This window comes from Hirundo rustica, chromosome 8 (genome assembly GCF_015227805.2).
Source record: "Hirundo rustica isolate bHirRus1 chromosome 8, bHirRus1.pri.v3, whole genome shotgun sequence".
Classification (NCBI taxonomy): Eukaryota; Metazoa; Chordata; class Aves; order Passeriformes; family Hirundinidae; genus Hirundo; species Hirundo rustica.
The window spans coordinates 24,023,428-24,051,072 of record NC_053457.1 but is presented as its reverse complement, the minus strand read 5'-3'; the positions used below and the strand labels follow the sequence as shown (position 1 = coordinate 24,051,072).

Genomic DNA, 27,645 nt, shown 5'->3' with positions numbered 1-27,645 from the left:
AAACTTTCAATATTAGAACTGCGGGCACACCTTAACTAATCCAGCTGACTGTAAAATCTGTCTCAGTTTTACCTTCTCAGTCAGAAGAACTCCTAAGCCTTTTAACTGGGTTCTCGAAGAAGCCAAATCTAAGAGTGTTTCTAAAGAGGCTGAAATATCCAATTAACTCCCATAGTCAATCCCAACATGAGGCAGTACATCTCCTCTCAGGGTGGTGACTGCAGCAGATGCTGGGGACTACCTGCCCCAAGCAGGGACTTGGTCATTGCTTAATGAGTATAAGTGACCATGGTTTTTAACTCAAATGTTACTTTGAGTCATTCTGCTCTCACGGTGTTTGTCCCTGAAGTCTGTCTCCCTATAGTCCCTTTGGAACCTTTAGCTTTGAAGGTTTTTTGGTTGGGTTTTTTTTTTTTTAAGGTGATGAATAGGGATGCAAGTCTGTCCAAGCCCATGGCAAGGTCCTAGGAACATCTTAAATCATGTAACTTGGTGTCTTAATCCTTGTAAGAAATCTGTGGTATGACATGACCCCTGCAGACTGAGGCATGTGCTCTTGTTTGTATCCTGATGAATCCCACGTGTGCACTGTGCTCCTTGCATTGTTTCCTACAATTAGGGCAGAAGCAGTGACGGTGGACTGGCTCCTTGGTGCCATTTGGCCTGTTGGTGAGGATGGCTGGATGGGATAGTTTGCCAGTCACTATTTTATAACTTCACAAGCATGTGCTGACAAGATTGCTCTTGATCAGAAATTGTGATCTGTTCCCTCATCATACGATTAACCTTCTTGGCTGTATGTACTAATTACTGCATGGAATTTAAAAACAGCAGATTCTGGCAGAACATTTTGGTTCTCACATAGCTGCTTTTTTTTTTTCTTTTTCTTTTTTTTTCCTTTTCTTTTTTTTTTTTTTTTTCTTTTTTTTTTTTCTTTCCAGGAAGCTAAATGATTTAGTAATAAAAGAAGGGTAGAGTAGGCAAAAGCATAGCAATTAAGGACCAAACAAACCTTTTCATTTAATTACTGGGGATATACATCTTGGGCCTGGTTCTGGAAGAAGTTAGTAGTTACTGATTGCAATGTGCATCTTGAATTCAGTCATCAGTAACAGAGCTTCCTCTTCTCCTGACTGAGAATTATTTTTCCTCAGGTAGTGAATTTGTTTGCTAAACTTCTGATCAGTTTATTGGCTTTTGCTTGATGCATTTGTTCCCCAAAGATGTATTTATCTTTCCTGATTTTTTTTTTAATGAGACTTTTTTTTTTTTTTTTAACCAAGTTTTTCATATAATTAGAGGAACATCCATTCTGTAGGTTTGGGTTTTTTCCAAGGCAAGACTGCTGCTCCTGTGCTCAGGTGCAGTAACAGAGAGCAGGATTTGAGGAAGAGCTAAGTCAGGCAGATTTCATGTCCTTGCAGCATCTGTGTGTGTGTGACCCAGTTCTGCATCTTCAGTCAAGATGTGAATCTGTCCACTCCAATCCTGCGCTCCAAATCCAGTCTGTAGTATTCTGGCAGAAGAAAGCTGATCTCACACTTCTCCTCGTACACCATATTTTTAAAGTCACTGCTTAAACTGAAGTGCTTTGGACTTCTGCCTGAGGCTACCGAAGAGAAGAGCAGATAGGAGATTCCACAGTGCTCCAGTTTTCTGCTGACAGGACATGTGGCCCGTTAGATGTATAGGATCACTGTCATCTTCTGGGTGGCCCATATGCTGTGGTGGGAGGAAGATGGGATAAGAGAGAAAGAGATGTTTGTATATTGTGTGGGGTTTTTTGTTTTGCTCCTTGGCTTTTAAACTCAAGTGTGGGGACAGGGTGCAGGATTAAGGAAAAGAATGTGTTTGTGTTCTTTGCTGTTCCCAGTTCAGTACCGGTGCTGCTGAGAGCCCTGTGTGCAGGAGAGAGGGCAGGGAGACTGAGGGCTGGAAAAATGAGGTGTGGCTTGAGCACAGCCATGGTAGAACAGCTTGAACCCTGCAAATGCCTCAGAGAGTCTTCAGCTGAGCACAGAGAAAGCACTTGGTACCTTAGGGGATATAATGGCATTTCTCTTGTTTTTGAGGAATTCTCTGTTCTCCATCTGCTCCTGTTCTGCCTCCTTCTTCTGTCTCTTGGTGGCAGATGGTATTAACGCTGCCTGCGTGGGTTTTTCTTCTCTTGCACAGAGAGTACTGGCATTTTGATTTTGGCACGCTGAACAAGGTGGGTGAGAAGTGCATTTGGGAGCTGGAGCAGAGGGTGATGATCCTTGGCCACTACAGGAATCTGTATGTGGCACAGATGGGTCTGGCTGACTGCGAGGAGCAGGGGAAATGTGCCCTGAGCATTTTGCGTAACAGTCTCAGGCTGGTGAGCACTTGAATCTCTCTCCTCAGATTCTGGAAACCTGGATATGTAGGGTGTGTGTCAACCTGTTGAGAGCACTCCCCTCTAAAATAGCACTCCCTAAGTGCATCCAGCTTTGGGAGTGGCTTCACACCTGTCCCATTCTATCTGGCCTGCATCCAGGCTGCATGACAGCACAAATCCTCTCTCGGGTTCACTCCGGATGGAGTGGCTCAGCGAAGCAGAAATGGCTGGCAGCATTGCTTCCAGAGGTGTCCAGCAGGAGTTACCGTGTATGCACTGATTATTGGCCTCTCTGCCTGGACACGCCAGTGCTGCTGAGTGTTCTGTGCTTGGCAGCATGGCTGCTTCACAATTGGGACTTGACTCTTGCTCCATTTTTTTGAGCCACACGTGAATCCCAGCATGTGTACATACCTGTGAGTTTCCAAGTGCAATGTCTGAGGCTTTTCTGCCCTCCTCCTTGGCAGTGCTGGAGGCTGGTTTTTTTCCTCAGAGGGGTGATGCTCTCAGTTTGTACAGCTGTAGATGTGGATTAGCATTCAGATATTCTAGGCACTTCTCAGCAAAACTTGGAACTGCTACAAAACTATGTGAAGGGACTGTACCACAGTGATCATGTGGGAAACAATCCCCACTTGCCATGTGGAAAGAGTTAATGTGAGCTATGGCTGCCAGAACAAAAACTAAACAGTCCTGGATACTTCTGGGTCTGCGAATGGGATTAAAATGGGGTTTTGCAGAAGTAAACAGAGTGGAAAATTGGGACTAAGTTTTCTTTGCGTTTGTACTTTTAGAAAGGATGAGGCTGTGAAAATGCAGCTGTGAGCGTGTCACTGTGCAGTTTGTCAAGCACACGATCCTCTGGCCCCACTCCTCCGTTCCAGCTCAGGAAAGGGCTCGCTGGTTGTGGATTTCTCCCCTGCAGGAGTGAGTTATCCAGATGATGAATTTCTGAGGCACGCTCGAGTCACGTGAAAGCCAGATGTGAACGCTTTCCAAGCAGTGTGTGTGTGTGGGTCTAGCATACGCCAGGCTACGTGGCAAGTGGACGTGGTCTGAGGCTGGTCTGCAGAGTGCTGGTGCCGGGGAGGCGAGGAGCCCGACAGCTCCCAGTGGGATCGTTTCTGCCAGGGAAAGAGGGAGGTGCTGGCTGTGCTCATCACTGCAGCCCAGCACCTCTGCCCGCACCCCCCACACTGACGGGCCCTCCCCAGGCTGTTCGTGATCAAGCTGAACTTGGTGAATAAGACTAAAATTAAAGGCCTTATTTAATGCCTGCTGCCAATCCTCTTACTCAGGCACTTTAGCTGGATTTGCATGTTTGATAATCTACTAGTCAAATATTTTTTCAAGATACAGCCCTCTTGAACAGATGGCATAGGGAGTGGAGATGATGTTCAGCTTCAAGTGTATAGAAGAGGTGATATCTCTGCAAGGATGAGAGGTTTACTTTAAAATGCAGTTTCCTAATGGGGAAAAAAATAATATATGTGTATTCCTTCAAGGACTATCTTAAAATACTTGCTTTAAACGTGATGCATCAGCATGCCATAGACATAAGAGCAAGGAACGCTTATTTAAGCTACCCTGGTGTGGGACAGCTGCTTGCCCAGCAATTACAGTAACAAATGAATCTGTCATTGTGGAACCTATGAAGTTTAACGTCCGACCAGGCTCACACTGGGCCAGGCACCAGGCACAAATGTTGGTTTTGTTTAGGTCTTTCTGGAGCCTGAGGGTAGAAACATCAATGGCACAGTTCAACAGGGTGCCCTGAGTAGGACTGTGTGAGATCAAAACACTCGCAACCTTTCTGTGCCATCCTTCCATTTCTCTGACTGTCCATTGTTCTCTGCCTAATTGAATGGATAATTGTGTGAGCCAAGAATGCAGGGTGACGGTTCTAGTTTGGATGAAGGCTCATCTGCATTTTTCCTCTTTCCAGACAGTTGTAGTTGTAAAACTACACATAGACTGTGTATCAGAGTAATTATCTGGTAAAAGTGCTTCCATTTTTGGGGGAGGTCAGCGACACCAAGTATTTCTGTCTTTCTCCCCTAGTCTAGTACTGTTGCATTTTACTGCCTTCCCATTTAACCAAAGTGTTAAGCCCCAGCTGAAGGGGAAGGGATGAGAGGAGAGAAACCTGGAGACAGGCTGACAAAGGATGGTCACTGGGTCTGGGGGATGGAGATTTTGGTGATATTCACAAGGGTATGAGCATGGCACCCTGTCTGGAAGCAGAAACAAGCATGGTGCACTGATGGAAGCAGAAACATGCCCCATAGTTTTGGGGTTCCTCACTGAGCTTTCGGCTCTTGAGTAGCCAGCTTCACCTTATCAGGAGAAGCACATTATTCCTTTGCTTGTCTGAAGAGTGCAGAAAGGAAGCAAGAAGGGGAAAAGTGGACGCAAAATCACAAGAAGCCCTGGACTGAGTAGACTGAGCCTGGATTTTGGATTCTTTACCTGCTTGGGGCAGTAAGGTGTCCCACCTGAGCCTCCTGGACAACAACATAGTGCTTCATTAATACCAACTCCTTGGCAGGCTTGTCTTCCTAAATGTAAATTGAAATACAGGCTCAACTTTGGTTTTTCATTCTGCCATATGTGATGAAATTGCAGCCAACAATGCTCTGGACCAATTCTAAAAAGTGGACACATCTCAGGAACAATGTGGTCAACCCACTTCTTGCTGACTTGTGATACCACTGCTGGCATGAGATCATGCCCATTCTTCAGAAGAAGCATTTATTTCTCCCAGCTCCAGTCTGAGGAATCACTGATTGCATTGCTTATTTTCTTTTCACCCCTCCAATTAAGACAGGAAGGATGTAGGTCTAGAAAATGAGTCTGCAAAACACTCAACTGCACTCATGGAACAGATCACTGTTGGAAACGGACCAGATGTCAGCATCTCTTCAGTATAGCCGCTTGTTATTATAATCCTTTTGTCAGTAATTTAAGTTGCACCGTAACAGTTGGGAGATTTTGGTATTCCCAGTTGATATTAAAGGTAGGGCTTCACGAGAACAAAGTAGTTTCATTAGTTAAATCGCCCTGGGACTGTTATCACCTATGGAAGGCAACTTCCAAAGAACAGGCCATACCTGTATAATTAAATTCTTTGCCCTCCAAAGCAAGGTAGCCACCTCCAGATCACTTGTAGGGACCTGTCTTTGGCCTATGCTAATTTCTCAGCTATGCACAGAAATCATTTGGGGCAAGGGTTACATTGCCAGAACTACAACCACACTGAGACTCATGACCAGTATGATCCAATTCCCCACAATTACTGCTGGACTGTTGTTGGGAAATATGTAGCTTAATATGCTGGACAGCTATACAGACATTTGTTTTCAAAAAAGTTTGTTGTAAAGGTCCCTGACAGCCCCAGCATGAAACCGCGGTTCTGTAGGAGAGTGTCCCTCCTGGTGCTGGCAGCAGTGGTAAATCATGGATGCTGGGCTCAACACTGAACTGAACATTTCAGACAGTTTTACTAACAAAAGCAACCCACTTCAGTAGCTGCTGCTAAAATTCCCATGCAGGAGAAGTTCCCCTGCACCTGCTGGGACAGGACCCCACCTGGATGTGCAGCACTGATGTGTACCGTGAATGTGGCATCTGGATGTTGGTAGCTTTGAGCTCATGCATTCGACTGTAGACAACTCCAGCTATTGTAGGTTTTTGTGGAAGCTTGCTCTGCTCTAACTGTACATAAGACAAATAGTCTGCTGCTAAAATGAGATGAGTGGAGCTGTATCACAAGCATAAAGCATTAGTCCCCAGCAGTCTGGCGCCTGTTCTCTTGCCAGTGGTGGGAGGAGCAGCAAACAAACCAGTCTCACTGGCAGCAGAAAAGCTTCTGCTGAAATCTAGAATATGTTTCACGTTCACCATAGCAACCAGCTTAATTTTGTTCTCAAAGCTTTTTGCCCTTTCCACTCCTTCCTTTTCTTTTGTACCTGAGGAACCCCCTTGACCCATCTGAGGGTTGCCCAGCTCCATTGTGGCAGCTTGAAAGAGATGGAATGGGGACCAGCAGCCACTTCCAGTGACACGCCTGCTGTGCTGCTATTTCTGTGCAGTGTGGCTCTGAAGGAAAGCCTCCTCTGTGCTCTTCCCAACTGACTCAGCCTCGTGGCTTAGCTGTAATTTATGGATCTATGTTCCTTTTGAGCTTTTAAAAATAATTCTGGTAGGAGGAGTTTGTTCTTGCTCCAACTGAAGTCGGCAGCAGGGGCTGTGGGGAGTGGTTTTAGGGGCAGAACTAGGATGCCATTGCCCTAGGAGTGGCCTGCTTTGAGCAGGCAACTTTAATTTTCCTTCCAAATACTGAGATTCCCCCCACCCTGCACTTCCAAGTCATCTGAGACCAGCCAGTGTTCAGCCGTGTGGCAGTGAGGGAGTGGCAGGAAGCGAAGGTTTGTTCGTTTACTGTTACCAATCCCATTGGAAACCAGGTCCAAGCCCCATGCAGAATTCCAGTAAAACCCTGTCCTAAAGGGGAAACCTGGGGCTGTTCAAAGCTTGTGTTTTGTTGGCTCAGGCACAGCATGTTTCTGAGGCCTCTGACCTCCTCCCCGTACACTGGCTCCCGCCGCGGCTCTTCGTTTGAGCTCTCTGTGAAGTGGAATCTATCACTAATGTCTTATATTTTTATTATTTGTAGGGGGGACTCTTAAAAGCTGGTAGCAATTAGAGCTTAAATGTCTTAGAATAAAAAAATAAAAAAAAAAAAATTCCCCAAGAAGGAAGTTTAATGCTAAGCAGATGTGCAGGAGCAGCTGAAATATGCTGGCTGTCTTCTGCTTCAGAAGCAACCTCATCCACTTCTAGCTGCTGTCAGGCTGGGGCAGCTCAGAAGTGCTGCTGCTTTTATGCTGCTTCCTGGGCTGGGAAGCCCACACTGGTGACCTGTGGAATTGTTTACCAGTTAATACTTATATTGCCCTTCTTTTCTGGCTTAAACCAATAGTTTTGACAAGGATTAAAAATACTTTGTTTAAAAAGAAGGGGGTTTTTTGAAAAATTGATAGTGGCTAACAGGATCGGTTTATTTATGGTGAGATCTCGCATGGGTGTCTGTAGATATGGCTACTGTTGATCTAGATTTAAACTCTCTCTCTTCTTGGGTAGACAGATCCAGAGTAGCCCCGAATTCGTGTTAAGTGCAGTGTATTTCCTCTAACTTTAGGTGTTTCTGCCTTTTGCTGCAGCTTGGGTGGGGGAAAACTTTGACATTTTCCCAGTTACTCCTGCAATACATCATCTCCTTGATTTATCGTCGTCATATTCAGGTTCTTCTGTCTGGTAAAAGATCTGACAGTTGACTGAAGTTCATAATTGTGCTCTGAAGGCACTGGAAGTCTATTCAAAAGCTAATAGACAAGTTGCTGACAACAACTCCTTCACACCCTTTCCCGTGCGTGCCCCAAGTCTGTAATAGAAACATGCTGTATATTCCCTCCATGAGCTACAGCACAAGCTGCTCTGCCAGATTATTTCCTGTTGCACTCCACCAGTGCAAAGCCTTTTTGATTTTTTCTTAAATGGTAGTCCAAAGTAAATTATTGTTATTTACCACTTTGTATTTTGTAGTATTGTGACAGTGCAGCACATGGGTTTGGGAATCAGATGGTTGAAAGACTTCAAAATTTTCTCCAAGCTGCCGCTATAGGGAGTTTACTGTAAAGTAGTCAAAACACTGAATCCATTTGAATTGCAGTGCAACTACACGACAAAAATTGTGTCCCTAATTTAAAGAAAGGATTTCAAAACCTCAGCATTCCCTTAGTGCTGAGAAAATGCAGTGTATGTCTTGGAGCTCTGGTTTCCATTGGGAAAGTTTGAAAGCCATTTCTTAATGTTTGTGTCATGCTATCAGTTCCTCAGTTACATGTGTACTGTGAATCTATTACATTACTATCTATTAATCTTTTTACTGATTGAGATACTCAGCAATTCAAGACAATAACAAATAGACAAGGCTCCCAATATAGCCTGCTCCTCTCTCCAGATGGTTGATGGGTGCATCTTATTTGTTGTTAAATTGCTGGGTCCAGAGTAGGGTTCCCCATTGCAAATCAGTTTTTCAAATTTTGTTTTGGAGTTGTCAGACTTTAGGAAATTCTTTGACTGTCGTATAAACATCTTTCTACATGTCTCTTCTCCCAGGCAAGGAGAGAGTAACAGCTGCCCTTCTGCTCCTTCATCCCACAGAAGGGAAATGTTTGTTGTTTAGAAACAGGGGAAAATCTGTTAACTTTCAAAACATACTTCCAGGGTATTCAAGAAAAAAATTAACACTTAACATTTGAACATCATTCCCAAATTCCCAAGCAAGTATTCCCACCTCATTTAATGGAGGGGGAGGGAAACCTTTTGACCTTGTTGGCAGCAACTCTTATCAGCTTTCTCCTTAGCCTGATCTGTCTCATTCATTGGCTATCAAATGGAATTTCTAGTTATGCTCTGAATGTACCTTTATAGGAGCTTTGTACTCTTTTCTATGGAGCATTATTTGCCTATTGTTATTTTCCTTAATACAATTTCAGGTTAACAAGATGCTTGTAGAAACTCGTGTGTTTGCTAAGCTCAGTCTCTGTGAGTTGTCTATGTTTCTTTTGGGTATGATTAACAGCTGCAAAGATAAATTATTTTGCAGGTCTGAGGCTTAATAAGTCAAACTGTCTCTTGGTATGTGTTTTCTGAGCTATTGGGAATAAGCTCAGGGCATATCTTCCTATGAGAGCTCAAAACTGGATTGCCTACAGATCAGTCTCATAAGTTCTGCAAATCCACTAAAACATAAAAATTAACTGGGTGGTTCTTATGACTTGACTCTGAGTCCCCATTATGCCAACACTACTCTTAAGAAAAACTTAATGTCTCTTTTAAAGCTGTCTTTACTAACGCTCAGACTTTCTGATATGAGTGGTTTTGACTGTTTTCTTGTGTCTCTAATTACTTTCTTTTTTCATGGCTGCCCTATGATTGGATTTCAAGTTTGGATGTCCAGTTTGTCTGAGACTCCAAAAAAGAGTGTTGCTCCAGGTAAATTCTTGTGTCTTGGTGTTCTGCATGCTATTAAAACCAGAATTCTCTAGTTCAAGCTGTGTGTGGTTTTGGAGCTGTCTTGATTGTGAATCTCTGACAGTGGATACCCAGGATCTGTTGTCTGCTTGTGTATTGATTTTTCATGATGCACGATTTTTGGTAACCAAGAGCTTTGCTTTTCTGATGACTGCCTCACCTTGATGTTGCTGCTAGCAGAGGTTGGTAGCTTGCAGGGTTTTATTTTCCCTGCCCAACTCAAAGCCACAGTACAAGGCAGCTTCCCTTCTTGTGGTGGGTTGTGCCTGCACAGCTGTGCTCCCACTATTCTACGTGGGAGAAACTTTATGGGCCAGGATAAGGCAGAGAAACATGACTGTCTGGTCCCTATCCTTTTGAAATGCTCTTTGCTTTTCCCCAGTAAATAGAAGTGGTTTTACATGAAAAATCTGAAACTCTGATAAAGATGCAAAATTTTCAAGGGACCATCAACCTCCTTGTTGCAGCGAGTCAGGAAGGAGGGGGAAGCAGAGGAACAGCTTCTAGGTGTGAGGTGTCAGGGGCTAGGGAGCAGTAGTCCCATACAACGCAAAAACTAAGCTTTATAGTATAAGGAATCAGGACTTCTGCTGTGTAACCAGTCCATTTCTTTTGCAAACATTGGTCACTTGACATGGAATATCACAGAAGAATTCTTTTCTCCTTCAGACTTAGAAGGAGAGATCACACATGATAGATCCTGTGTCTGTACAGGATGCGGGGCTGGTGACTCAAGCAGTTAAGGCTACACATAGGTCTCAGGGCAAGGACAGATGGAAACACTCCTGCTGATTTCCATACCAGATTTGGTAAATATTCAAGTTCATGCCCTGTTAAAAGTATGTGAACAAAATCCCACCATTCTCAGTGGATGAGTGCTTGCTTGTCTGAAGGTTTTAGTGAGCAAGACTGCTGTGATTCCAGAAATGCTATTCTTTACAGAAGTTGAATATATCCTGGGGGAGTTCTGCCTCATCTTTGTAGAATAGGTCTAATTTGATGGTGGCAACTGGATATATAAAGTTACAGAAATATCTGAAGGATTCAGTCACAGGAGCCTGCTGCTTCATAGGTTATGGGGGAGTTGAGACAGAAAAACAGAATGAAACTGAGCAGGAGAAAAACATGTTTAAGAGGAGACAGAAGAGGTGATGTCCCTCAGGAAAAATGACAAGAACCCCTCAGATTATATGGCTGGGGGGTGAGGTTGGGTTTTCTTTGACTCAATAGGTCTCTTGGGACTGTTTCATGTTGTCATATATAAAATGGCAAACTGAATGCCAAGATTTTTAGCCTTCTTGAAGGGCAAGAAAGCAAAATATTTTATAGATACCATATTTCCCCTTCTGCTTACTGCTTTTAGCTAAATGCATGTTGCTAGTTTGGAAAAAAAAAAAAAAAAAAAAAAAAAAATCTGTGCATGATGTGTGCAAATATAAGTGATTCATTGCATTGCATGGTGCTCGAGAAGGTGAATGTTGATACATAGTGCTGCTCAAAAGTCTTATGCATATTTGGCAAGTTCTTAGCTGCCCATGCTGTTCTAGTTCATGTGGCCTTTCAGTTTCTCATAGAAATGAATCCCCAGTTTCCAAAATAGCTGTTCTTCAGTCCAGCTCTGCCATAGGTTGTATCCTGATGTGTTAAGCTGGTAGATCAGACTTGAATTGAATGTGATCTTTACCCATGTAGTACATTTATGTCTGCTAGCCAGGCTGTGGCTTGGAGATGAGAACAGAAGCCAGTTTCATGGTTTCATGCTGCCCAAGCTCTAGCTGAGGTTATGAACCTGCTCCGTGAAGTGGAGACTCTAACCAAGACCTTAAAGTGGTTTCATTTTGTACTTGGGAAAAGGATGGGTGCCACACAGCCACACCTTGGGAAGTGCCATGGTGGGACTCTAGTTTGGTCACCCTGACTGCTGTTAAAATCCTTGGCTGGTCTGCTTTGTGCCATGTGAAGGGATGGGAATGTGTTGGACCACTGAGCAAGACTAGGGCAAATGCCAGAGTATATTGGTGACTTCATCCTGGTGGAAGACCCAGTTTGGCAGCTATGTGAAAATCTCCAAGCAGTTTAACAGATCTGTGTGCAAAATACGCAAGTATTCTTAACTGTTGCTACCTGTAACCTAGTTGGTTCGAATCACTGCTCAGAGAGCCAACTTTCCAAGAAAGAGTGGAAAGAGGACTCAACTTTCTACTTTTACCCTCCTGCTTCTAATTTTCCTTGGCTCTGTTTTAAAACCTAGCAGATCAAAAATAAAAAAATAAAAATCCCGAGACCAATAGGCTCCACTTGGCAAAGGTCAGCACTGAATTTTTCTGCTGGTCAGGATTTCATTGGAAATGCTGCTGAGAGCTGTAAAGAGGGAAGAACTGAACCGGGAGCAGCTGCTTGAGAGAGCTTCTGCCATTTATTATGGGCTAGGCTCATTCCTGAGGTGCTCCCCTTGGGGGCTGTGTTTTGCTGCTGGTTTTGCCTGTGTGTCACACACGCTGCAGTGCTGGAAACCCCAGTCTACCTTAAAGCTGCCACTTGTCCCAGACACTTAAAGGCTCACCCAGATCTTGGTTCTTGGAAGTAACAGAAAGTACTGTGTGTCTTAAGTGGGAATGAATCCAGGCATACAGTTAATTTTTTGCTGCTATGATTGCTGATCACAGTCTCTTCTTGGTGGCAATGTGTGCTGTTGGCATGGGGCCCCGTAGCTGTTTGTAGTAGCAACCCAGGAGGTTAGGAGAGACTTGGTGCAGCTCATGGGGTTACCATCTAGACCAGACCTTGGCATGTTTAGCCAAAAAGATAGGAAGAAGGGCTAGAGCTTTGGCTACTATTGCCCCATGTGCTGAAAGGCTCGCAGAGCACATGAGCAAGGAAGGTGGATGGATGCTCACTTAGGGAGAAACTTCTCCTACATCAATTGCAGCTGCCAACCTGGGGTGAGAGGTTTTACCTACTGATCTGGCCATTGCTAGGTGCATGATGCTCAATCTTGTTTTATTCTCGGGCATTCTCTGGGATTTGGACAAGGTTTTAGGCCAAACTTCTCTGGCTTCGGGTCTTTTGCATTACCTAGGTGGTCAGGTCCAAACCATTCCCTTTCTGCTTTCCACCCATCTCTAATAGCAGGGTGTCTCCTGCATCTGAAAATGCAAGTGTCTTTGTGCTTTGAAAAATACTTACCTGGCCAAGCTCAGGGAACAACTACAGGAATCATAGTGTATTAATAACCCATTTGATAGGCTTGCCCAAATGTTTATTTTCTTCCATAAGTGGCAATAATACAGACCTTGAGACTGAATTTGTACTGAATTTCTAAAGAAACTGTGGGAGGTGATGAACTTCTGTCTCTGTCCCTAAAGCTTTGTGGCTTAGGGCTGCTATAACAAGAGCCTCTGAGCTCTGAAGTTAAACACTATTAGGATTGGAGGATTGCTATCTGGCAGGAGGGATGAAGATGAATCCCCTTCACACAGTAGTAGTCTTACCTCCAGGAATAATTGATGGATAAATACAGCCTGAATTTTGGTAAGTGGCAACGGGGCTGAAGTGTGACAGGGTGGCGTGCAGGAGTATCTAGGAGATGAGTCAAAGCCCCGATTGTTTAGGGCACACAAAGAATAAAAAACAGACGAAAGTCCAAAACAAAAACCCTCTCAGTGAATAGAAGAGTGATCCTAGACTGGGAAACACAGTTTTGATCTGAATCCATGTTGTCCCCACAGAGATTTGAAGCAGGCTTCACTAGTCTCATCTCACTGCTTACTCTAGGAGCTGGTTATTTTAAGAGCTGCTTTTCCAACACTGCTGCAATATGATGAACTCTTGTGTAAATGGCAAGGTCTATTTTATCTTGTGTGCAATACACACTTAACCCAATATTTAGGCAGACCTAAGTGCTCTATCTTAACACAGTTCAGGGTAAATCACAGGTGGAAGGCTCAAGGAAAACATGCAATTTTAATGTTTATTTATTACAGTCATGTGGTCGTTCTGATAAGAAAGAAAAGAGGTGAAGCTTTTAGGGGAAGGAATTCCATGTGTTTAGAGCTGGGTGTATGATTGCTGTAAGGGGTTAGACTGATCTGAGGATTTTAAGTAGACTTGCTGCTGTTCTGGGTTTGGTTTGGTTTTTTTTTTTCCCTTCATCCTTCCCCAAAAGGAGTTTTCCAGAGATACATACAAGTTTGCCCTTCAAGAGCTGGCTTTAACAAGAAACCGCAGCTCTAGATCCAAGCTACCACAGTTACTCCTCCCTGTGCGTGGAAAAGCGCAGAGCTCTGCCATTATCTCATGGAATGCCAGGACGCTCGGGGCCGTGTCTGCCAGACACCCCAGCGTGCAGACCCTGCACGTGTCCCCAGCAGCTGTGCCCATGTCAGAAGGGCTGGACTACCTGCCAGCTGGTTCCTCAGCTGTGACTCACCCCTGTGGCGTTCACTGGCCGTTTCTGTGGTTTTGGCTGCTTCTGCAGGACTTCCACTGACCAGCCCAGTACTAATTCATTTAGTCTCAGTCTGTAACCGCTTGATTGATGGTCATGAAAGCACAGTATAAGAGCCTGTGCACTGTATGGATTAAAACAGCAGACATGTTTATAGCCTGATAACAACGGAGTAATCTGGCAAAGATCAGGAGTCTCACATTCCCATATCCAGATGATTTTATTTTTGGAGTCCAGTTGGTGGTTTTCATTTTTGGCTATTGCAAAACCATCGTAGGTCTTAGCTGTTGCAACACAGGAGGAGGAGGAGGATGATGTTGGAACGGATGTTCTGCGCTCTTATTTAGGAGGCTTTCACAGTAGTTGCTGGTCTCCGAGTACAGCAGGAGGAATGATGCTCCCTCCTAGCTGCCTGGTGAGGGGGACAGGGTGCAACTGTGTCACTTAATAGTGCCAGCTGTGAGGAGCATGGACAAGCTCCAATGACATTTCTGCTCCGCCCTAGGAAGAGAAGTGCTGAGGTGAGGAGCGAGGAGCGGGAGGATTGTAAAGTGGAGCCCTATGGAGAGGAGGAGGGGTATCCTCAAGACTTTAACCAGGAAACGGACTCGAGGCAAAAAGAAATGGAGAGGCAAGCAAACTCTTATTTCAGCCAGCAATCTGTGCTCTGCTCTGGGGAGGGCTTGCAAGTTGGAGCTTAACCAAAACACTAATGCTGCTTTTTTGGAGGGAGAGGATGGGGGGACCTTTATCTGGCACATCAGTGTTATGCTATCCTTTGCTCTCCATTTCTCCTGCCTAGGCTGAACACGCTTTTTAAAAAGTAGAGCTGTTGTGTTAGGGTGGCATTGCAGCTGCATGTGAGTTTGCTGGGAAACTCATGCCACACTGCATCCCTGTCCTCTGGTGTGCTCACACCGAGCAGGCTGTTACTCTTCAATGTATGCTGTGCCCTGTGTTACAAATTAGACCTGAACTAATTGGCAGGGATGCGGAAGCGCCCACGGCAGCGGGTGTAATTGGTGCTGTGCTCCCTGTGGTGTTGCCTGTCTTGTTCTTTTGAATTCCCTTTGGAGAGTCTGACATAGTGTAGCAGCAATGTTGCGGGCATCCTGAGTGTCACTGAGGAGTAATTCATATGAAGAAGTTCGTGGGGGATGGAAGGCTGAGGAGGAATAAAGTCCTTTACTGTGTTTGAAGAGAATGTAGCAACAACCGAAACCAGGCTGCCCAGAAAATGGTTAAGGCTTTTGGTTACTGGAAGGAGCTGTTTCTCTGTCTTTTCCTCCTCCTCTTCTTCCTTTCTTTGCTCTTACTGAAATCTTCCCCCCTGTGCAGTACCTAATCTTGGGTGACCATCACTCCAGGAGCCACACAGAACCCCACGCCTCAAAAGGGGGATATCCTCTAGGCATGATGTGCTGCAGCTGTAAATGAATAAGTTTGTTTGACCTTGGTTACTTCCTAGACCAAGGAATTTATCACCCTTTTTTTTTTTTTTTTTTTTGTCTTAATAGGAGCCCTGTAGCACTTATACAAGCGTCTGTTAAAACAATCTCTTAACTGTATGTGTTCCTCCAGCCACTGTAGCAACAAAGAAATTCTCCTGCAGTGACTACCTTATCCAACACAGGACAGAGTAACCCAGAGAAGCCCTGCTGGGTTTCAGATATGAGAGTGCAGATACAACCTATCTTGCCAAACTGTTTTAAGAGCCTTTTTTTTTTTTTTTTTTTTTTTTTTTTTTTTTTTTTTTTTAAAAAAAAAAAAAAAAAAAAAAAAAAAAAAAAAAAAAAAAAAGTTGTGGAGTTGGATTTGAAGTACCAGTGTTTCCTGGCAAGGGCATTTCCCTGGCACACGGTCCCTGGCTTGGCCTCTGTGGCTGCCAGTGGGGTGTTTGCCAGCCTGTGCTCCAGCCTGGTCCTCTCCTTGTTCCCAGCAGGGACACGTGCATCACATGAACACTGCTCCAGCCACCAAGCCAATGCAGTCTTTTGGATTTTTTTCCTTACTCAAGTCCCATGAAAACTGCCTAGTAGGTTGGAAGAAAGAAGGCATTTGAGTTGTTGGTTTAGCAATTAGCTTCCTGCATGCCCCCTGCTCCCCTTGCTGCTCTTTGGTCCCTCTTGCCTTTCTACACACTGAATTCTCTGCTGGTGCACGTGCATAGACATAAGTCCATGACAGCTTTTGTTTCTGGTTAAAAAAATTGTATTTATCTCAAGACTAAAACAAAGTAGGGGTTGTAGGTATTACTTGCCTGAGTGGGTTGAAGGAAGATTATTATAATGCTGCTGGATTCTGGACTGGTGAAAAGACTGTGTGGGAAACAGTGTGAAACAGGGGAAAGCATCTCATTGTACTCTAGGTAGCCCAACTAGCACTGGATTAAACCAGAGTGCACGAGTCAGATTGATTGATCATGAAGAGAAACATGATGCTTATTTGGAATGGACAGCTATGGTGAAAATTTGCATTATAAATTTCCATGTTGTCAGTTCATGGTCTTCTCCTATTCCTGCTACTGGCTGTGGTTCAACTGTCTATGGAAAAGCTAAATCTCTTAAACACAAGCTTCTAGAGGAGATGACTCCTCTTTAAAGAAAATTAACTTAGGTAATTTGAGGAGAGGCAGAGGAATGCTTAGGGAGCAAGTAAGTCTTCTAATTTTCTGGGTTTCTTAAGCCTGTTCCGAGGGGAGGCATTGTGATAGTGTTTCCTTTCAGGAAACAGTTGAATTAATTGCTTTTTTTTTCTAGGATTTTCATTTCACAGGATGCTGTCTTAATGGCTGATGCATTCTTTACCTCTTTCTTGGCAGGGATGCTAATTACTTGTCTGTAGAATCACTTTGCATCTCCAGCCCAAACACATATGAGTGTGCTGGTTTGGAAATACAGCACCCAGCATCCTGTGCTTGGCTGTCAGTCCCTTGACTTTTCTGGTGGACAGTTCCAGACCATGCTGCTTCCTTCCCATCTCTTGTAGCCAATTTGTCATCAGAAATTCAGGAAAACCTGGAGTCTGCTCCTGGCTCTGTCCGTGTTGTGTAAAATGGGACATTCAGCAAGTTGTATACCTGCTTCTGTCCTCCCTTTCAATCCACATCTTAATCCAGAGCGACAGGAACCATCTCTTAAAATGTAAAATGTATAATAATGCTGGTGTCCCAAACTGCTGTAATTGAGAAAATCTGTAAAACAATTGTGCATTAAGGTATGTTGGCTCTTACAAAGATGCGACCTAAACGGAGAGGTTTTCACAGCTTTTCGAGGCGGTTTCTAGGCCGAGCACAGGCAGTCTGTGCCTGGGTTTGGGAGTGCAGAGGCCCCGTCTGCGCTGTTTGTGTTGCATTGCAGAGCCGAGATGCAGCAGCCCCAGGGCTCCCTCCACATCTGGCACTGTGCTGTGCCTGCCTCGTGGCTCCACCTCGAAACGCGTGATTTCGGTTTGGGGGTGAAAAAGTCAGAAATAATAATAACAACAATAAAAAGGACCAGTAGTGTGGGGGAAGGGAGGGAGGAGAGAGTTACTTTGCACCTTTGGCGGCCCCCGCTCGCGTGAGCGCCTGCTCTCGTTCATAAATGGCTCTGACAGCCGAAAGCCCTTGGTCCGAAGAGAAATCAAACAACTGGGGCTCGGCTCCGAGGGCTCCAAAAAGGCGATGGCGAGGGGGAGCCGAGCCCGGTCCCGCCGGGGCCGCTCCGCCGGGGCAATGCGGAACCGCGGAGCTGGCGGGGGGCAGGCGGGGGTGGCCCCGTTCGAGCGGCGATCTGGCGCTACAACTTCTTTTCTTCTTCTGTTTCAAGTAAACACTCTTCCCCGCCCTCCCCTCGCTCCCTCCACCCCACCTCCCTCTCTTTCAGTCCCGCTCATGTGTTTCTATTTAAGGGCTGCAGTGCAGACGAATATGATTGGCATCTACAGCCCCCTCTTGACTTTCAGCTCAAGCCTTTAGAGTGGAGAAGGAGCTGAGCCGCCAAGGGGAGAGCTGTTTCTTCTTTGGGTTTACTGGGGGGATGGCTCAGCTGTGGATTTATACTGCTACTGCCCAGGATTTTTCTCTCTGAATGGGAGCAAGGATTGTGGAAACCATGTTGGGAAGAGGTTTATTTTCAGAATCCATCATGAAACTGTGCAACTAATTCACTTTTTTGGCTCCTTTTTTATAATTTTTTTTTTTCTTCCCCTTTTTTCTTCTTCTTCTCTCCAATGTCCCTCTGTGCTGCTGGGTTGTGGGCCAGAGGAGGCTGTTTCTATATGGCCAGCCATTTGGGGATATGCTGCGAGCCAAGGTTGTTTGCTGATTCGCTTGGCTCTGTTGACAAGTTGGCCTGTTGTGACTCGGATGGACGGAGGTCGCTCTCAAGGAACCATGGCTGGAAGCTGGCTTACGGCTTGCTTTTTCCCTTCCCCAGGTGCTGATGCTAGCTCTGAACCCATGATCCTGGAGCAATATGTGGTGGTGTCCAACTATGAGAAGCAAGAGAACTCTGAGATCAGCCTCCAGGCTGGAGAGGTTGTGGATGTCATAGAGAAAAATGAAAGCGGTAAGTTATATTTGTTGCTTTTCCCTCAATGGTCCGATTTTTGCATTTGTTCCTTTGCTTTCAGTTTCCTCATCACTACTTGTTAGCTCTCCGTTTGCTCCATCTGGTACAGTTACTATGTCTGGCAGAGGATGTTGAAGTTTCTCAATGTTGATTTGGGCTGGAGGCCAAATGTTGCCTTCTACTGTAAGAATGTTTCATAGGTTTTGTGTGTTAATTAGCCAAGGTACGCTAATGGAAAATGAAGGTGACGGAGAGAAGGATCTGCAGCTAATGAAGCTGATGTATAGTAGGCTGCTGTAGTTGCCCTACTGTCTCTTCAAGTTTCTGTCAGTATTTCCATTACTAACTCCCTTTGCGGAGGATTTATAGGATGAGTGTTTAAAAATTGCTTGGGATGAAACTTGGCTTGACAGCTTAGCCCGTGGCCCAGAGCTCGGTAGGGAGGGGAGAGAATGTGCGTAGATAAATACGTGGCCATGCACAGTTTCAAAACTTCTTGCAGAAGTGTTAATTGGGGAATTTTGAGGCAAAGAGGCAGAAGCTGTCATATAAAAGCAAGATGAAATCCCCTTCTGCGGTGCAGGGAATAACCAGCTTGCACTTGGAAAATGAGATTTTTGGCAAGTGTTTGTATAGATTTCTTTTGTGTACTTTAACTTTTGGATGCCTGGTAGCTTTGAGTTGGGCAGAATGCATACAGGAGACTGTGTACGTGTGAGTGGTTGGAGTGGCTTAGCAGCTGGTTTGAATAACTGCCTGTCTTCAGCAGCTCCCCCTCCTCCCCTCCAGCACTCCTTGTGTATTAATCCAGAGCTGTTGTCCAGGACTGGTTTCCAGCCCACTCGTGACTTGTGTGTGCTCATCCAGAGGAGCTGCTGACATTTGGGATCTGTTCAAGCCCAGGCTCATGTTGTGGTACCTCCACATTCAGGGCTCTTGCCCTGGCAGGCTCTGGAGAGTGCTGGGCACAGCAGAGCTTGGGGATGCTAGGGCACCCTGATCTGAGGTTCAAATTCAGCTTCCAGAGCTTTGAGCCAGGTTATCCACAAAGATGACCATGCATTGTATTTTTTTTTCCTTCTTTCAATGGAGTGGTAATTTTTCTGTTGTATGAGAGCCTCATGTTTGTTTGGCTCAAAGTGATACACTCATTTGCTGGCTGGTGATTTAGTGTGGAGTCCAAAAGGATTCTGCATGGAAAGGCACTGGCTAGTGCGAACAGAAATACCCACCTCCTGGGTACTGACTGTATCAATTGCAAAACCAATAGAAACCAAACTGCTCATCTGCCCCACTTTAAAGCAATAGCTATGATTGAAGAGGGAAAAATGTCTTCACTCCTTGAACTGTGTCTGGCCCAGTGGATAAGCATCCTTCCTTCCAAGCCTACAGCTTCCCATTGTTAATAGTGGGTGTCCCTGCCATCAGAGCAAGCCTGGTTATGTTGTGGCAACATAGATTCATATTCATGATATCCTTGTCTTGGATAATGGCTTGTGGAGCCAAGGGAATTAACTGGGCTGTTAAATAATACAAGAAGTGTCTGAATTCCAGTTACAGTTCCTTTGTGTTTTCATTTAGTGTGGCCTCTCTGCCTTGCACAGTTTGGACCACATTGTATTGAACCACATGGTATGAAGAGATAGAAATGGAGAATGTCAGGGTTTGAATTAGTTAGTGGGTCCAGGAATGTGACTCTTCTCGGGGGACATCCTTGAATTTGGATTATACTTCTTAAAACCATATTCTGATGCTTGGCAGCCAGATTCCTTAATGTCCATGTAAACAAGAAAGGAAATCTGAAGCCTGGAATTCCATGCTGTAATTTTGCTCTTTATATTTATGTACGTACAAAATAAAGATATGTATATCCTTAAAAAATAATTTAAAAACCCCAAACCAGATAAGCTCATAAGTCACAGATTGGTGATGGAGAGAGCATCACTTGCTTGGATGCCTGTTTTAAATGTTCTGGTAAGGAACCTATTGTTCGGTTATTTGAATAACAGGACTCCAAACGATCTCTCAATTCTCACCTAGGTTAGGGATACCACAGGAATGACTTCAATACTATCTTCTTATCTCTTCAGCTACAGCTGAGCCTTTGGGTGGCATGTGATGAAACTAGCAAAACTTTCTCAAGAGTCAACTTTCAAAAGTTATTAATTATGCCTTGAATTTGAGTATCTTGCTTAGTGTAAGCAAGCAAATCCAGGAGACGTGGTTATGACCTCTAACAGCAGGGGGATATAATTTTCAAGAAAATAAGGTTATTGGGCTGTGCACATGTGTAATACTTCATTTGACTGTATGGTTATGTTGGCCTTGTTAGTGTTGTGAAACTCTACCTGTGATGTATAAATCAGGCTTGTTCTTCCAATCCATACAAAGGAAATGCAAGGTGTTTTGGATGTCACCTGCAGCAGGGACAATGTCTTCAATGAAAGGAAGAGTGGCTGGACAGCTTGTTAGGTGGCAGCTGAGAAGTCCTGTCAGACTGGACAGTGTGTGTTGGATGTGCTGTTGGGCCAATATTTTGAACTTCCTTGTATGTACAGACACGTATATAGCATATCATGTCTACTTTGGGCGTTTAACTGTACTTTGGGGAGGTTAGATGTGTAAGGGCACAAATGACACTTTCATTTTAAAACCTTGCCTGAACAGGGTTGCCTGCTGATGCCAAGGATACTTAAACGGTTCTTTTGTTTCCTGGAGCAGAAAAAACTTTAACTTGGCTTTGTTGCATGCCTTTCATAATAAAAAAGCACCTTCTCTTTTCTGGTCAAATGTCCCTGTGTTTTTTACACAAGGGACCTCACTATCAGTTTCCAAATGATGGTGCACATTTTACATCCTGCTGGATGTTTTCTTCTGCACATTTCTAGGGCCTGAGCTAGATGTACCATCTTTTCTGATGTTTGCTTTCTGATGTGTGCTCTCCTTAAAGGACATAAGCTGTGCTTGTTCAAAGCTCAGTGTATAGGGCAGAGGTGTGGGGGGGGGTATATCTGGTATTTTCCTTATTTGAAGCCTTATCTGGTTTTCATCAAGCTTCTTTAGCTTCATGTTAAGTGTGTCACACTTACTGTATAGTATTACTCATGTTACTTTTCTCATCTAAGAGATGGTATTTAAGGTGTCTCACAGGTAGATATGTACAAGCCCATTTGGTAGGGCCTTGTCTCATTTGGTGTTCTCTTTCACTGAGAGAGCTGGACAAGTTGTCTTCATTGTTGTGCTAGTGAAAGTTATTACTTGGACATTATTTGAAGTTGAAAATTCTGTCCAGTATTAAGACTTAAGAGCAAGGTCAGTGTAGCATATATGGTGAATGATTTCTAAAACCATTAATCTGAGTTGTGAAGCCTTTGGGTCACAAAAACCTGGTTGGTGCTGCAATTACTGCGGAAGAAAACCTTGCTAGACTTAAATAAAGCTGTTTTACCTCGGAACAAGTTATTTAGTAGTGTACCAGTTCTCAGGCTCCAGCATTTGGTTTTTGCAGCAGGCACCCATCTTGGCTCAATAAAAGTTGTCCTTCAGACCTTAATTCTGTTTATAAGAGCAAAATACCCAGTGTGCCTGTTGTATCTGATGAATATTTCTCTCTTTTTTTTCCTTAGCTGGGAGGAAAATCTGCATGTAGCAATGGTCACAAATGCATCAGGAGAAAAAAAGGAGGTTTACAGTCTCTGCAGATGTTGCTTGGGAACAGACTCTAGTTACAGGGCTTGTGTTTCTTGCTAGAAGTGACTGTGATTTGTTTAAAGGCATGGTGTAATCAACCTGCTCTGTCCAACACTATCTAAACATTTCTGAGTTGTTTCAGAAAAACTATGTGAATAGTTGACGTAAGTCCTGTGTGTCGACTACATAGGCTTCTTTTAAACCTTAACCAAAAAAAGCCTTGTAGAATGACTTAAAAATGTTTTTCTGTTGCAGAAAAGAAATGTTGTGACTTTAAAGCAGGAATCTGACAGATTTCTTTAAGGTGGAAGAGGGAGGGCCAGAGCAGCTCCTTCTCTGCCAAGTTTTGTGTGGATGTGGCTTGAGATAGTCAAGCTATAAACTGTGTCAGCAGTGTTTGCAATGGAAAACCTGACAGACAGTGAAGAATGAGCACAGTCCCGTGCACCTCTGCTGCTCTGCTTGCAGTCAGGCAGGGAACTCTTTGCTTGCAGCCCCTGGGAGCCATGCCTGCGGTGGAGGCGTCGTGGGATGGCGTTTTCAGCTGGGCTGAGCAGTGCTGTAGCCATTTCCTCTGCAATTACATAACTGCAGACCAATTTTCAGTGTTAGAGTACATGTAATACGTAAAACAAGGCTATTATGGTTAGTTTAACTTTATCAGGACCCAAAGGAATCTCTGGGAAGGGAGGCTGCTTCTTCCCTCCTTATCTGGGTTGTGGGACTTGGCACTGAAGTATCCATGAAGATCTTTGCTCATCTTGGAGTCCTGGCTTAGTCCTGGTTGTCCACACACACTGTCAGGAGATGAGTGTGTGCCTGGCAGTGTCCTCTGCTACACCACTTGGTTTCACTGGTGCTGCTCACTGGCTGCAGTCGTGACCTAGGAAAGGGGCATAGAAGGCCACAACTCTCAGTTCCAATACAGATGCACTGGCTTCTGTTTTGGAAGCTCCCTCTTCTTAGATTGAGAGCTTTAGGCTTCTGGCTCTTCATGGGGAACACAGCACCCTTTATTTGAAGGTGCTGCTTTTTGGGCCCAAGTAAGTGGATTTATTTGGTACCAGAAGGGGCCAAGATTCCTTTCAGGGTTAACTGCTGCATCTTGGCTAAAGGCACACCCTTAAAGTGTTTTAAGTAGAAACAGAGAAATAGGGTTTCTTGCAACACATGGACCAATCTTGCATATTTATATCCATTCTGCCATGCCTGTTTTAGCAAGTAGCATTGATTTTTAACCACCTTTCTTTAGTGTTGGTGGGGGTTTTGTTTTAAATTTTGTAAAGATCACCGTTTCTGTCTTGCATCTGCTTTTTTCTGCTCTACCTCTTCTAGGTCCTTGTTTTCCTGATCCCCTTTATACACAGAAGGGACTGGGTGCACTGCTAGCAAATGTCTCTGAGCATTAACATTCTCTTGTAAAAGCTGGCCAGACCCAGTACATTTCTGTTTATTCTAACAGATAAGTGGCAATCTAGCAGCTTTCTAGGTTTCAGATGTGGCTCTAGCTCTACACCAAATTGCAAATGCAGTTTCCTAGTTTGCTTGTGAATTGTCAATAGCTTTGCATCCACTGGCCAGATGTGCTACCAGACACAGTAATTGCCAACACTGTGCTTTATTTCAAGTACAATTGGCACATGTTGGGTTCCTTTAGAAACTGAACTTTTTGGGTTTTTTTGGTTTTGGGTTTTTGTGGGGTTTTTTCCCTTTACATTGCATTTTGAGAGAGTGTAATTGGTCAGATATAATGCAGGACTTAATTTCTGTTTGTATGCCCAGCTTTGCCCGGCTGTTTGCTCTGAGAAACTACTTCAGTTCTCTGTGTTTCCAGTTCTTCCCAGTGTGCCTGTGTATTTGAATTTCAAGCCTTGTAACAGACCAAGGTCATGATATAAAAAGTAAATACTCCCTCGTACAGCAGCCCCTTCTCTTGGTTGGTCCTCGAGCTGTGCCTGGAATTTGAGGAGAAGAAACAAACACTTCTGTGGGTTGAGCACTTCTCCTCTAGCACCATTGGCTTTATCCCAGAGGACAGGTTTAGGTGAGTGGCCACCACTAAATACCTGGGACAGCTTGTCTAGCTGCCTTTGCATGTACAAGTGTTTATAACTCTCTAACAGGGAGAGCCAAGTTTAAGGAAGGACCACCCCAAGCCCCTTCTTGGAAAACAAAGGTGTTTAGCCTTCAGTGTCCATCCTGAATGCAGTGCTGCCCTGCCATGTGTCCCGCCTCTCTGGCACCAGCCCAGCAGTAGAGGATATTTGATCCACTTATGAATCAGTTCCTGTCCTGTTGCAGTTTCTGTCCAATGTACGCACTAATGGCAGTCAAACACAGGCCATCTGAGGAGGCAGGGTGGGTGATTCGGAATTTTTGGCTAGGAGTTACTGGAAAGTTGTTTAATGTCATAAAAAAACTGTTTGTAGAAGTTGCTCTCCAAACAGGGACAATGCTGGCAAAGCAGGGATGCTCTCCTCCTTCCAATGTTTGCAGCTTGGGGCTGGAGGAGGGCTTCTCTGGGCAGGCAGAGGTTCAGAGCTGTCTGTGCTGAGAATGAGGATGCTCAATGGCGCTTGATTGTCTCACTGCAGCATTGTCTTTGTCTCCAGGCTTTTGGAGGCAGTGATCAAGTCTGCTTTGTTCTGCAACAGTGTAAGCAAAGCATCCTGTTGGTGCATCTGGTTGCAAAGGGTGGGTTTTATTTTAAATTTCAGCTGTCTTGGAAACTGCTGTCTCAGGAGGGAGCCTGGGTGCCTTGTTTTAAAGGAGTTAATGGAAGCAGAATATTGATAGGAGGAACAGGGAACGTCTACACTAACCCAGGTGCTGGTTCTGAGGGAAGCCTGGGACAAGCTTAGAGCAGAGAGGTAAAACTGGATGTGATGATTTACTCCAGCCAAGTTCTTCTGGAAATCAGCTCCTTTCTGGGAATACAGTGCCTGACCAACCCTGCAAACAGGCACTCCCTCTTCCAGTGGCCTGTTTGCAAAATGTTGAATGGATGGAGGGAATTTACACTCACACAGAAACAGCCGGGTCAGCAGGAGATGAGGAGGAGCGCTCCCTCCTCTGCTCTTGCCCTTGGGAGCCCAAGGGTGGGGTGACACTGTCTAATGACTTTAGCAGATGTAGTGGGCTGGAAGCAGCCCTTGACAGCCTACCCTGAACTCTCTGGTGATTGTTTTGTAAGCTGTTTTCTGAACACCTTTTTTCTTGCCTTTTTCCTGTTCTGGTTGAATTTTTAACTCTGTGCTTCTGCAAGGATAAGGAGGATGGTAGCTGCCTTTTTTTTCTGGCTGTTTTACATTCAGCAGTCAAAACATGTTGGTATGGCTGAAGCCCTCATTTGATTTTTCCTCAATTAAACTTGAATTTACTGTGCCCAGAAAGGAATCATGCCACATTTCTGAAGTGGTTACCTCTGAGCTGCAGTTCAAGGCTGCCCTGTACATAGGTTTGAATGATAAGGGGATGGGACTGAAGCTCCTAGGCCAGCCTATTGCTTGAGCATCACCACACCAACATCTCAGCTGAGCTCGGGATGTTGCCGCATAAAACAAAATGCTTGAATTGTGAATGTTTTGTGATATTTATGTTGCTATCTTGTGATGTCTAAATGGCTTCCTCTGCCCCACTTAGTAACTTACATGGCAATTGACATTTGTTTCTGTTTAAGAGCTTGGAAGGCAATGCTCTGTGTTGGAACCAAAGCAGGATTATTATTACCCTGTTTGTTTTGTAGTTGTCCTCTATCACTGTGGAAAATGAGGTTGTTCTCCACTGCCACCTCTGAAATGCCCATTGTTCAGTGACTGTGCAGAGGGATTAAGGTGGGCTCCTGCTTTTCTGCTGGTGCTATTCCTTCCAACCCTGTGACAAAGGGAGTGTCCCTTTAATTGTGATTTGACATTTCCATCTCTTCTGGGAAGCTCTTCTGCGTTTCAAAGACATCGTTTCTTGGTTTTCCTTTGCCCAGCTTCAAATTGCAGTTGGTATTTGCTCTGCCTCCTTGATGACAAGCTCATTAAGAACATTTGAAATATGGCTGGCTGCTAAAACCCTGCCCTTTGCAGTGCCTCATTCTGCTGAAGCTTTCCTGGGACACCTTCTGGCTGTTCTGGAGCTTAGCTGCTGGGGATGTTTTGCCTGTTGGGATGGAGCTGTTGACTGTGGCTTGTGTTATCTGGGTTCCCACTTGATTTGGGAGCAGCTCAATGTCATATTAAAGTGACCTTCAGTGTTACTTATAAAGCCTTGCAAAAGTTAACTAGTACTGGTGTTCCCTTGGGTTCATAATCCAGAGTAGCAAGAAATTAATTACTGTTTTCCAAGCAATGCTGCCTCATTTCATTCCCCTATAGAGGGAAAAGAGTGATTAACAAGTAATAGGGGCACAAAAGATATCATGGGGTCATGTTTCTCTGAAGCATTCTCCTTTTTAACACTACTTATCAGATCCCTTTTATGTGCTGTTCACTTTCAAACAGTTTAAAAGAAACCTCTCTCCAGATTAAGACATGATAAAATAGCTTCCAGTTTGAAACTGTCCCTCTAGAACATATTTTTCAAATGTTTTGGGCTATAGCGTGTGGTTTATATTAATTTTTCTAGTCTTACTCCCATTGTTTGTCTTAATCTTGGGCAACTGGTATTCTGACAGGGCTAGTTCAATTATGTGGGGTTTTTTCCATTTTGGGGAGGCATCTGAAGTTCAACCACATTGACTTTTGCATTCATTTGGCTTTTCTTTAGCTGATATCTAAATGCCTCTGTGGGACAGCTCTCCCACACCTCTAAATTTCTCCCAGTTCAGGAGAAGAGTGATTGCTGTGACTAGGAAGTCTTCAAGTATATTAAATATTTATCTCTAGGGCTGGGTTTTTTCCATGCTGTCTTCTAAGCATTCTGCTGAAGTAAACAGGTTCCTTTTTCAGCTTCCGTCCACCTGGCTTGACGTAGAACAAAATACTACCCATTTAATTGGAGTTAGATCTCCAATCTGATTGTAGATTAGAGAACATTGATATTTCTCTAATTCCTCAGGAAATGGGAATTGGAGCCCAAAGAGAGGAACTCCTCTGCCTCATGAGTGCCAGCAGAGCAAGCCCACTTGCTGAGGCCAAGCCTTCACACAGGCAGGGCTGAAAAAGGTCCCATATGGTTGCCAGGTCAGCATGTGATGAGATCTTTCTTGTCTTCAGACCACAAGAAGTGTATTTCAAAGGGGAAAAAAAAATCAATGTCAGCCTTTGCAAAGCTTATTTGTCATCTGCATCTGTTTTTATTTCTCCATATCCAAGATGCTGAGACCCCTCAGACCTCCTCTAGGAGCAGGAGAGGGAACAAGCCTGTCTGGACTTCATATTTGCTAGCTGTGGGCATAAAATGTGTTCCAGGATTTCTGAGACTGCCCTGTCTGCTGGGGAGAGGGTGGGATGTGACTGATGAAACCACAGACTTGAAGACTTAGTAGTGCGTAAATAAATAAAGTTGGG

General features: G+C 44.4%; 1 protein-coding gene across 10 annotated transcripts in view; it reads left to right on the top strand.

The window, feature by feature from the left end:
* The window catches only part of SH3PXD2A (SH3 and PX domains 2A), a 248,910-nt gene that overhangs the window by 158,851 nt on the left and 62,414 nt on the right, over positions 1-27,645 (top strand). For 7 of the 10 annotated variants that reach the window (XM_040070646.2, XM_058421473.1, XM_058421472.1 and 4 more), the window contains one exon: positions 18,323-18,454. In XM_040070646.2, the coding sequence (XP_039926580.1) occupies positions 18,323-18,454 (132 nt within the window). Of the gene's footprint in view, positions 1-9,370; positions 9,419-18,322; positions 18,455-27,645 lie in introns of all 10 variants that reach the window. The other 3 variants (XM_040070647.2, XM_040070645.2, XM_040070650.2) reach the window with 1 other exon arrangement.